Here is a 12,045-nt window from a genome sequence, read left to right on the forward strand (position 1 = left end):
GCTGAAAAATGCAATTACTTTCTAGAATAAGAAAGTATCTGTGTACAGACAGATCATTGGCTCTCTGTGTATCCAAAATAAACCTATTTTAGATCCTGGTTAAGATTTAAAGTTTTTGACTTCTCTAGGTCTTGACTTAGGATTTGGTTTTTTCTGTTAACTGCTGAGTCAAGTAATGATCAATGCTAGATTTTTTTTTCACTGAAAAAATAATAAAATGCAGATTGTTTCCATTTTGCTTTTTTTTTTTTTTTGTTGTTGGTTGGTTTTTTTGGTTGGGTTTTGTTTGGTTGGGGTCCCCACCCCTTTTTTGGGGGGGGTGGGGAGCAGGGTTGTTAAGAAAATTAAGTAGAACTATGTCTTAGTCCCAGCACTGTTCTTAATTTTGAGTTTGACACAGGGTCATCTGATGGGTAATACAGACATGTAGTGAACAAGTATCTAAAAATGTTGTGTAGGCAATTCTTCTGTCTTTTAATTTGTCATGCCTTTAAAAAGTGCAAGATGAATGTGTGACCTGCTGCTTCTTTTTACAACACAGGTGTATTCCTTGTGCAAGTTCACCTTTTCCAAGATTCCTACACCTTACACCATTTCCAAACGGGTAAAGAAACATTTTCTTTTATGCATCACTGGTTTGGCTTTTCCATATTTGAGGTGTACAAGTTTTTTAAATATATTTTTATATTACTGCCCCACCTCCACCACAGAGTGTATTGTTGCAGTTGTGCCATTGCAGACATGCTGCAAAGCCTTTATAGAATAGACTGGCTTTTGGAACAACAACCCATACCCTAAGAAGTCATAGCTCTGCAGAAATCAGATCATGGTAGTAATGGTGCAGAGTGAAAACTCCCCAGAAGTGTTGCTCATTTCTCCTTGGGAGAATTGCATGATTTTCTTGGAAAAACTCCTGGCATGATGGGATGAAATCAGCAATGCCAAACCAAAGGCACCAGTAGCAAGACCGTAAGAAACAAACTTAGGATGGCAATATCACAACACATTAATGTTGCTAAATTTAGCAAAGATATCTCACGGGTCTGTAACAATTGGAATAAGCACTTCTGTTGCCAGACAGGATCAAGGAAGTATATCCATTGTACATTTCCTGAGAAAGTATATCCATTGTACACTTCCTGAGAGTATAGGAACAGGGGGGAGAGTGAAAAACTTGACTGAAACTAGGTCAGAAGCTCAGGCAGTGTTGGGGCCAGCTGCCCTTCATATTTCAGCTGTCAATATGAGCTGCAGTTACACCTTCAGCTGAAGTGTAAATATAGCCAAGAGCTCACAGGATAAAGTAACTTGCATGTATTTTCAAGTTTTAGCAGTTTTATCCTCAGGAAAGAATAAACCAGCAGCTTTACCTCTGTACCTACTATGCATACCCTGGGGAATCCTATTGTAGTCAGAAGTCTTCTGTCCAAACAGCAACTTGTTTAGGAAGAGAGAAACAAGGGAGTTTGAGCCACAGTGGAACAGTTCATTTTCTAGGACACTCGTATCCGAAGCCCAGGACTGTTACTTTGCAGTGTGGTCAGGGGGACATGCTGCTTGGGCCTTGGGTCTCGAGTTCAGACAATGTTCCATTGCAGCTGTTATTACTGGAACAGTCCCTTGAAGCCTGTTCTAGAGGATGGTGAGTGAATAGAGAGATTCCTGGGAACAGCAAGATGATTTGTTTGGTTCTATCAGAAACCATTGTCTTATATAGCTATTAAAAACTGGGCTTACTTTGAGGGAGTGTTTCAAGAGGTCAAAAACATATTCAAGGTGAAAAGCCGGTTTGAGGAGGGACATCCATTTTATGTTGTAATATGTTTGAAAAGAGAAATAAGTATGTAGAAAACTCCTGTTGATTATTTGAACATGTCTGTCTAGTATGGAAAAAAAAAGGTATGTTCTATCTATCCAATGCCAGTTCTGTCTTTAGGATTGAATACAAAAAGTTAGTTGCCTGTATTTAATGCATGTTTGGTGATCGCTTAGCAGTCATCACACTCAAAAGCAAGCAGAGAACTAAATCACAGTTTAGCAGTAAAAACAAGTTCTGTTAGATGTCCTATACTGGAGTCAAGTGGTCATCTCTGGAGCTCACCAAGCCCTGATGGGATTCCTGGAATTAAGTGCAGCAGAAGTGGAAAAGGGCTAGAAAGCTCCACAGCACACAGCAGTTTTACGTTCCTGTGTACAGTAGCATGGCAGGGGGAGAAATTCCCCTTGCTTCCATATGTACCATGTTTGAGGGGTTTGGGCAGTGATTGGAGAAATTAAATCAAAAGGGAAAATGATGCCCCTTGCATCATTGCAGTAACAGGAGAGTTATAAATCTCTGGGAATGCCTGGCATGCCGTACGATCTAATCTTTCAGTTTAATGACTAGCAAGGGGAACTTGGAAACAGATGGCCTGCTTCTCAAAGTCTGAGCAACATTTTTCCTCTTGAGTGTCTTTATCCTTGCAGAATCTGTCCTTATGGTTATCTTGTCATTGCAGTGCTGGTTCACAGAGTGCATAGAGGTGATGGACAGGGGTGGAGGCAGAGATCTTTAAAAGCAAAGGTTACAACACTATTGGTGTTGTACTGCCTGTATTGCTGCTGTTTCTCATTTAACCCAAAAGGAGAGTGTCTGAGGACAAAAAAAAAAAAAAATAAACTGTGTAGTCTAGTAAGCATGGGATAGATGGGAATGTGGGTCTTCTGTTAGCTGCAGTTTGTCACAGTCAGAAACAGTCACTCAGTGTTTGTTTAATGTAAGCTGGAAAAATACAGTACATGTATCAGGGATGTAAGGCTTTGATCAAAGGGGAGGGAGAACTGCACGAGACTTCGTGAATGCTTAACACCATCTTTCACTTCACTTTAAAAATTAGGAGAGTCAGTAATCTCTAAAGTGAGAGGACCCTTTAGTCTTGTTTGTGTGTATATATTAGCAATAGAAATCCTCAGGATCTGTTTTCTGTACTTTTGACTTCTTTCAGGTTAATGGACAGTGGAAAGGTCACAGTGCTGGAGGATGTGGAAACTTCAGAGACACCTACAAAAATAACCCCATTTATCAATTCCAGCTAGACAAGAATGGACCATTGCTAATTGAACTACGGGGGCCGAGGTTTGTAGAAAGTAATTATGCTTCAATACAGTGAAGGCATTACATGCCAAAAAGAAAGCTTTGTCAGTGTCCCCTTGGGGAGGGTGGGAAGCTCATGGAAAATCCAGAAGATAAGGTGTGGGAGTTGACTCAGATTTGCTACTATTTGTTTCTATCTTTACTATCAATAGTGTTTTAAATCTACACATTAACTACTGAGGGAAATCATTGACCAATAAGGAAAGCAGCAGCCTTCCTTTCTCTTAAGTTTTGGAGTCTGAGCAGAGCCAGGGAAGAAGGTGTAAAGGATTTTTTCTTAAAACTAATTATGATCATAATTCCTTTTATTTTGTAGTAGAGCTAATTTGCAAGATACTAAACCCTTACAGTTCTCAAACACCTCTGAAAGTGCATTTACTGTGCTACTAGCAGGCCAGGAGAAGTGCTGGATGTCAAGGTCCCTTAAAATAGACTTATGCAGGCAAATTCCTTTGGCACAATTAATGATTACCTCAAAATACCAGTATTCAGTACTTCTGAATAGCAACATCTCCTGACTTGCAGTCAACTGTTTATCCTTTGCAAAGCTGTACAGTGGGCCCTACAAAATGGCAGAACTTTTCTATCTCTCCTCCCCTCTTTGAGGAAACTCCTTCTCTCATGAAATGAAGATGAAGGCAGAGGTGTGGCTGCATGGTTCCATGAATTGAGCAGTTCTTTGTTTGCATTTTTTCCTGCACTTGCACATCATATTTGGGTAGTTTGAAGGACAGGGGCAGTGGTGCCTGTCACATGCATTAACAGGAGCAGATGAAGTGTCCCAAGTTGTATTGCAACATGAGAAATTCTGCTGAGGTCACTGACACTGAGTCCTCCAATGGCAATCTGATCACACCCCAGGATCTCTGCCATGTGGCACAGGAGTGTGTCACAAGCTTAACTACTTGAATTCTGCTTGAGTGTACAGGCAGGCTTCTAGCAGGCATTTTCCCTACAGTCTAGTTCTAAACCTGAACTGCGTTCTCTCTTCCTCCAAATACTACATTCATGTCATGGTAAATTTGACTTAACATTTTTGTCACAAATGTGGCAAAACCTCTAGCTGTCTTTCAGTTATACTGTATAGTTTTTAATAACTAGCCCTCTTCATGACAGTCCTGCTGACCCAAGTATCTAAGGCAAGTTTGTCATGTCACTTGCAGGCAATACAGCGTTGGTTTTGAACTTGTCACCGTCTCAACAGTGGGAGATCCTGGTTCCTATGGCTTTCAGAAAAAAAGCAGTGGTGACTACAGGTAATATTTAATGAAGTCTGTATAGAGGTTTGAAGCATACTTTAGATCCCATTTCTAACAGGTAGTTTTCTTTATCATAGGTGTGGATTTTGCTACTTGGAGGTGGAGAACACATTTGCTGGAGTTTACAACATTATCCCAACCACATTCCTGCCTCAACAAGAGGGGCCTTTTTTCTTAGATTTTAACAGTACTACTCCTCTTAAGGTGTCACAGCTGCAGTGAGGAGACAGAACGGTGCAGTGCTGTTTAAGGGGATGGTTTTGTTCTGTCCAACAGCCTGAGAACAGGTGAAGAACCCTTACTAAACATGCACAAAAGAAAATTACATCCTGAGTTATAGCCAAAAGCATGGAATCATAGATTGCCAGTTAATTGTGGCAAGGAGTTAGCAGTGGGTTTGCTGCTGTGGTCCAGGAGTGAGCACTGTTCAACAGGCTTGGGAATAGGCTAAAATGCATATATTCAAATGAACCAGCAGAACTCAAATTTATTGCCGTTTTTCCACACTTTGAATCAAAGTCTAGTGAGTTACAAGAAAAACTAGCAATGAAATTCTTAAAAGTAAACATGTAAGAAAAAAATATTCTTGTGTATTCTGCTTATTCAGTCTCAGGACCAAATAGCTTTTATTACATATTTGTGCTGCTGTCTATAATGTTTTCAGCACTGAACTGGTTCTCGCATCTAAATGTAAATGTACTACTGCTGAGCCAATAGTATTCCATGTGTCATCTTATCTGGAATATGTATATAGGAGTAAAGGAAAAGGAAGGTTCCAGCTTTAGCTACTTCTAAAAGCAAAGCAAGTGCTTTGCTCATGTTATGTGTACCTTCAGAGCTGTTACTTCCTATCTGTATGACTTTAGTACATAATACAGCATGAGGTTCTGTGGCTTTCTTCCTGCCATCTGCCAGACCTAGGTTGATCCTGAGGAGCAGGAAGAACAGGAGGTTATCCAGCAGTAGTGATCAGGCAGTGCAGCACAGCCTTCCATGAGCAGCTGTGGAAGGTTTTCATCTGAAGATCTGTAAGATTCACTGTATCTACTGAGGGTAGTCTCAGTTGCTGGTGCAGGGAGATGGGGAACTGCCCACCATCAGCAACTCAGCAAAGAAATGTTTTATTTTCATCACTTCTGTAAGTATGCATCATGTAGGGAAGGATCATTTAAACCTCTCTCCCAATACACCACAGCTTCAGGGAATGCACTTGCTGATTCCATTATGCAAGACATCTTTGAAAATGTACTTTTTTCCTTTTAAATTGAAATCAGTGAAGGAATTGAGCACAGGGCTAGTGTCATCAATAGAAGCAGGGTCAGAGTTCTTAAAATAGTGGAGGTGGGATTAATGCAGAACAAGTTATCTTTTTAGAAGACCCCCCTGTATGTGTTCTTCCTCTAGATCTATATAAATTCTATCTGAAGAGGATTCAAGATGAGAAGTTTTTATTTAATACCAACTGCCTCACAGGTCCTGAAATGGATTAAACTTTGTCATTTTTACAAAATTTACAATATTTCACAGTTGGGGGAGAGGGTATTTTTAAAACAGCCATGGGAATTTTGCTGCTGTTCACGCTGGTTAGGCACTTTTCCAAGCAAAAAGGTAGCATTTAAATCTTGCTTTAGATTACAGGTGTCACTTGGCCATTGGGAAACTGAACACACATTCTACAGTAGCACCAGAAATAGCTGTGGGCTAAAATTATTCCCACAGAAATCTGCTATTAGTCCTCTCCAGAAAGTAGAACCTTTTGTTTCATTTCCTTCATCAGACAGCTGCTTAACAAGTGTCTGGCACTGAAAGGGCAGGGATAGCTCCTGCCTTGGAAAACACGTGCCTTCCTGACTGCAGTTCTCTCAGAGACCATCTGGGCTAGGGAATTTGTGACAAGTTTGTCACAGAGTGACTTACCTTCTTTGCAGGGAAGTTTCTGATGTTTAGTGCAATAAATCAACAGAAGGAACAGCATGGGTGCAAGCTGAGAAAAAAACAGATTAGGTTCTTTGTGGTTATGCTTGGATTTTGGAGTATGTACCAAGGACTGCTTCATCCCTAACACATGAAAATTTCATTCAACTCCCATTTTCCCTACAGATTTCTTTTAAGTTTTTAGCTGAGGTTAGACCAGAGTAGCAGTGGAGTCCTCCACGTATCTTATCACCTCTAAAGTTGGAGGTAGTCAGGAAGTATGAACTGAGTATCTTTTTGGCAGTACAAAAGGCAGATGCCAGAAGTGCCAGTTTTCAGCACCAATTTCTTGCGCATTCTCTGCTGTTTGAGATCAAGCTGGTAGACTTGCCTACAGGAAAATCTGTTGTTGTTCTTCAGTAGTTGGTTTCTACTCGGCAGGAAGGAGTTTTTCTTTCTCTTTCCCCCTGAGCACAAGTTAGTGCCAAAGCTTATGCTGCATGAAATGAGCAGAAGGCTCAGCTTCCGTACTGTGCTGAACTTAACTAAACTGAACTGAACTAAAAAGTAAAAAATGTCCTCACTTTCCTAATGCCAGGCAAAGACATTAAGGCCAAAGGATCCTGTCCCCACCAGGATATGCCAATATTTCTTACACGTTCAGAACAGTCAGTGGATTGGGCTCATCCCCATTAGTGCACAGGACTTAAGCTTACTGTCAATCTTATATATATAAAGCAAATTCTATTCAAATATTGCATCTGCATAGGCTACTAGAATGCCACCACTGTGCATTTTCCTTCAGATATAGATAGAACACTCAGGTGAAGTATTTAAGAGGTACTACAAAATATCCATGTGAATTGCAGCCTAGGGATTTTGGTTATGGCAAATTTATTTTACAACAAAATTTTTCTTTCCCTTTTTTCTTAAGAAAAAACATTGATGTAAGCATTTAGGATTTGCTTTAATATTTTCTGTCAAATATATACTTTTATATATTTTCCACAAGTAAGTCTGGAAAAATTATTGCAAAGTGAACTGATCCTTAGATTTTAACACAAACTTAGACCACTAAGTTAAGCTTTTCTTTCCCCTGTACTGTTTAGCATTTCTTGAGCCATATGACAGAGAACATAGTTTATTCTGTAAGGAAGACAGAGGTTAGCCCTTGGTTGATCCAATCTCTCAGTTCTCAAAGATTCAGTGAGACATAGTACCGTGGATGAATGGTATCAACAGCTTCTATCCCAACTGCCCCAGACTGTGAGTCTGAGTTCAGTCCTAGTCTCCTGCTGCAAGCTTCATGTAACTATTTTGCAGAGTAATTATGCATTTAACCACACAATCTCTGCAGCCTTTCAACAGCCACCTATTTAGAACTAAGTTTGTGTACATACAATAGAGGTTTTCATCGCTTCATCTAAAAGGACACTGAAATTGTTTGATAATACCAAAGAGAAGTAGAACTCCTAGGTTAATATTTGCTTTATACATTCTCACATCAGGGCAGATGAAGCAATCATGTCTACTTTGATACACCAGAGGCTTATTTTTGTACCCATGAAGGCAGCTACCATCAACTTACACTTCAGAATCCATGAAGAGCTTAAGTAAAAAAATAACTGGAGAAAGCTTGTTCATTTGCTTGTACTACATAGAAATGTGTGTTCATTTAAGTCTGTCATATTTATAATTATGGCTTTTATGAAGTTTAAAATAAAATTAGTTTTCCATTAATTTATTAGACACACAGTTCTGCCTGTTTGCTTACACATTTGAAAGGTGATTTACCTGCCAAATCCGGGGCTCACCAAAGGAGGAAGGCTGCACCATGATCTTTCAGCAACTCTTGCAGCAGGGTGGTAGAAAAGGAAGGGCAGAGTGGATTCCACACCCTTTCAAACTTCCAAATCAATGGTTTACCCAGCTGGGAGCTGAACACAACCAGGACATAGGCAAGGCCACACACACACACAAAGTTAATTCATTGCACCCAAGTGTGGGAAGTTTGGGTTTCCAGTTGGAACTGGCGAGATGAGAAGAAATTTGATAACAAGAGAGGTTAAAAAAATAAAAGGAAAAAGAATATCACTACCAAAACAACCATTCAAAGAACCCAAGAAGATGTAACAGGTGTTGCCTGGGAGGTCTGCAAAAGTGAGATTCAATCACAAAGACCTCTGCCAGTTTTTCTAACGAAAGGCAGCACAGACAATAGCTCAGCTATGAAAGTGTAAGTAAAAACACTTAATACAATGTGGCACTCCTGTACTGCTTTTCATATTTAATACTGTCTATCCCAACTTCTTCCCAGGTAATGGTCACATCAGAAGTTGGAACCACAGATTTCTTTCCTAAGCATTTTCTGGGCCTGGGAACTGCTGGCAGTGAAAGGTTTCAGCCTTAAAGTCTTCAGAAGATGCAAATATATAAGTGTCTAACACAGTCTAACACAGTTACAGCTTAACAGCTATAATGTGATGAATCTGTTTTTCTATGAAAACAAGATTCTTTGCCTCCAATTCTGCTCGGCTTTACAGCCAATTTCAGCAGCATTAGGTACAGAGCAGCATTATGTAAGAGCATACCTCCCTCCTCCTGCACACTAAGGAGGTTTTGGAGAGCCTGACTGAAGCTCTGGTCTTGTGGCACAGTTCAGAATAAAAAGCGAGCCATGTGTGAAGGGATTTGGCAAGCTGGAAAGAGGCACCAGTTGCTCACATACCGCATTGGATTCTAACACCAGTGCAACCTCAGCCTGCAGTCTTCAGCTGGAAGTGGATAGTTGGAGGCTAAACTTGCTGTGGGAGAAGATTGGTTCCTAGCACTTGAGATAAACTTCACTTGCACAGACTCAAAAATGTGGAAAACAAAAATGTTTACTGTAGTGTGAAGAATTTTACATTAACTTTGAGAATAGATACACAAGCTGTGGCAGGGATGAAATACAACAGGACTGCAAAAACAGAATAGAAAATACTGTGGGCAATTTTAAGATTCCCATCAAATTAACAATATAAACTGACATTTTAGAGAAAATGGTGCTTTCAGAAATGCTTAGTCACCAAAACTGAAGAGTCCTAGGATTTTTACTACCACTTATTAGCATAATTATCAGACACTACTACTGCCTAACAGCTGCTGGCAAAACATGCCCCGTGCCCTTTCTAGTTTTACTGAACACTTTGTCCAGGGCATACTAAAATCCCAAGTCCCTTTGACAGTTATAAACCCCCACACAGTACAACCTACAGAGAAGCTTAAGAACACATTGTCAATCTACACTGGCAATTCCTTTTCTTCATGCACATTTCAAGGGAAAACCCCTTATCATTATCATCCTGAAAACATCTATGACTCCCATTTTTGAGGGAAAAAAAACCCAAAAAACATTTAAAGTGCTGAAAAATAATTCTTCACTTCTCAGGGAAGCAGAAGGGCAAGGGGCCAATCAACTCTTTTTTGGTCACTGGAATCACCTGCAGAGTCCAAGCCAGACTCAGGAAGGTGTCTAGAAAGGGCCTCCCACTGCTGGGTGTTACCATTCCCTTCCTGTCATCCATTTGTTTTATAGGCTTTTAGAGACATGACTCATTTTATCCTTTCTGTGAGCACCAAGGGAAGAGTGAAGGCTTTCAGACCCCACACATGCAACAGCTTTCCTGTATACAAAATATTTCTACAGTTTCAGCATAATACAGACCAATACAGATGTTTAAAGGTTATGCCACCTGTACTCAAGAGATTGGTTGTATCTAAAGATTTCATTCTACAAAACCGAAGCCAAACCACTCTCTGCAAGAGTCTGGCTTGAATTTCAATGCCCGACTGGCATGAATTTACATGGGAACATTACTAGTTATTGCTTCAGCCAGGCTGCTACAAAACAATTTACAAAGTCTGTGAAATATGAGCACAGCTTAAACATTTGATAACTCATCCGGCCTACAAAGGATTTACTGAATAAAAACTTCAGCCCTCCACATCAATTAAACTTCTTAGTGCATTTTTAAATTCTCAGAGTAAACGCTTAAGATTTGGCATATATTATTGGCACAACGTTCTTCAAACACTTAGAAGTTCATGTATAAATATTTAGACTCCCATTATTCAGGACGGGGCACGAGAAGGCCTCAGCCAATCTGGGCAGCTTTCCTGCCCGCGCATATTCCCTCTTTGATTTTCATGCACTGAAGGGAGAGCTGCTTCATTCGGTTATCCAGAGCCAGCCCTTCAGTGGAGCTGCTCCTGGTGCTGCTCCTATTCTTGTTCACTCTGTCGCTTGTCTTGTTCTCAGCCCCTTCTGCCCTATCCCCTGCAAAGAAAGGATTAAACTGAATGTTAAACCCAGATTTCATTCTGCAAGTTAAGCTTCAAGCAGGTGCCTCTGCAGCTTCCTTTGCCAAAGCACACAGAAATTACAGAAGCAGGAGCAAGATGCTTTAACAAAACAAGTTGGCCTTCCAAGCCATGCTCTTCTTTTGCACTGCATTAGCAAATTAGTGAGAACAGCCTTAAAATGGAGCAGACAAGGGCAGTGATAATCCTCTAGTCTGGATTAGTCAGCCAGGGCTGGCAGAGCCTGCAAGAAGCTCCTGGCATGTTATTTTTTGTGGGGATTTTGGTTTGCTTTTTTTTCCCTTGGAGAGCAAGACTTTCAAAAAGCAGGACAGTAATTTACATAAATAAACTCAGATTTTCCTCCAAATAAATGTAGCATGAGAATCTCACTGATCACTTATTTAGTGAGAAATCTCAAACCCCTGCACTAAGACAGAAGTGGGGAATGTTCCCAGCCAGGAGAACAGTAATGAATACATTACAGACATTGCTGTTAACTCTCAGATACAGGGCCTTCCACAATTGCATTCCCCAAAGAAGCAGCCAGCTCTGAGTATTCCCTGGCATATGCCTAGGGGAGCTGGGAAGGTTTTCCTGCTCCCTTTATGAAGCTGAAGAACACTGGCCCAGGGTGTATCCAGCTGTGCATACCTCTTTCAGCTTCGCACTCAGGGGAGGAGGCCCCACTGCATTCGCTCCGGGGGCCCAGGACAGGGAAGATCATCCCGAACTCAGAGAGGGAGACAGGGCTGGGCAGATCCAGGCTTCCAGGTCGCGTCGCAGGAAGAAACTGAGTGGGCACCTCACAGGGACTCGTAGGACCAGAGCTGAAGCTCGACACTGACTGAGTTTCTGAATCTTCTTCAGACACAAAGCTGCTGCCGTTATCATCCTCAAACACTTCCGAAGCCACTGCAATGTTCAAAGAATATTCCAGTTAGTAATTCAGCCTCCCCTCCTGCACCTTCCCAGGCAAAAGCAGTTTTTCAGGTTTGCATCTTCCATACACAGACACAACTGCTAACCCATGGACTGCCCCCTCTGGTTTTCTGCCCCCTGTGCAAAGCCTTAGCCTGGTTCTGCCCTGGGCAGCAGCACACCTGCCAGCCAGGCCCTGCAAGGCCAGCTCTGCAGTAGCTACTGCTCCTCATGCCAAGAAGCTCTTGGATTTTTACTGGCCCTGCTGGCCTTGTTCATTTGTGGTCTTCAGTAGACAACTTAGGTTACAGCCTAGTTCCCTGTGTCTGCCTCCCCCAGCACCATCTTAATCCCAGCCTCCTGGTTATTTAAGATGCTAGTTAGAAAGACACAGGTCCCAAGATTTCTTTTTGAATGAGGATCACCAAACAACACCAAGTTAAAAAAAATATTTTCCCTGCTTGTGTTTGCTCAGAT

At 41.2% G+C, this 12,045-nt stretch overlaps 2 protein-coding genes across 4 annotated transcripts in view; one reads left to right on the forward strand and one right to left on the reverse strand.

Annotated features, from left to right (window-relative positions):
* CAPN7 (calpain 7) overlaps window positions 1-8,061 on the forward strand; it is a 32,090-nt gene extending 24,029 nt beyond the window's left edge. For all 3 annotated transcript variants that reach the window (XM_068205454.1, XM_068205472.1, XM_068205465.1), the window contains 4 exons: window positions 542-604; window positions 2,985-3,115; window positions 4,297-4,389; window positions 4,470-8,061. In XM_068205454.1, the coding sequence (XP_068061555.1) occupies window positions 542-604; window positions 2,985-3,115; window positions 4,297-4,389; window positions 4,470-4,614 (432 nt within the window). In that variant the 3' untranslated portion in view covers window positions 4,615-8,061. The remainder of the gene's footprint in view (window positions 1-541; window positions 605-2,984; window positions 3,116-4,296; window positions 4,390-4,469) is intronic.
* A 1,109-nt stretch (window positions 8,062-9,170) lies between these two features.
* Window positions 9,171-12,045, reverse strand: part of SH3BP5 (SH3 domain binding protein 5) — a 50,742-nt gene continuing 47,867 nt past the window's right edge. Inside the window, exons 8-9 of the mRNA XM_068205484.1 lie at window positions 11,302-11,562; window positions 9,171-10,624 (exon numbers count right to left, since the gene is read on the reverse strand). Of these exons, the coding sequence (XP_068061585.1) occupies window positions 10,443-10,624; window positions 11,302-11,562 (443 nt within the window). The 3' untranslated portion in view covers window positions 9,171-10,442. The remainder of the gene's footprint in view (window positions 10,625-11,301; window positions 11,563-12,045) is intronic.

This window comes from Anomalospiza imberbis, chromosome 1, assembly GCF_031753505.1.
Source record: "Anomalospiza imberbis isolate Cuckoo-Finch-1a 21T00152 chromosome 1, ASM3175350v1, whole genome shotgun sequence".
Classification (NCBI taxonomy): domain Eukaryota; kingdom Metazoa; phylum Chordata; class Aves; order Passeriformes; family Viduidae; genus Anomalospiza; species Anomalospiza imberbis.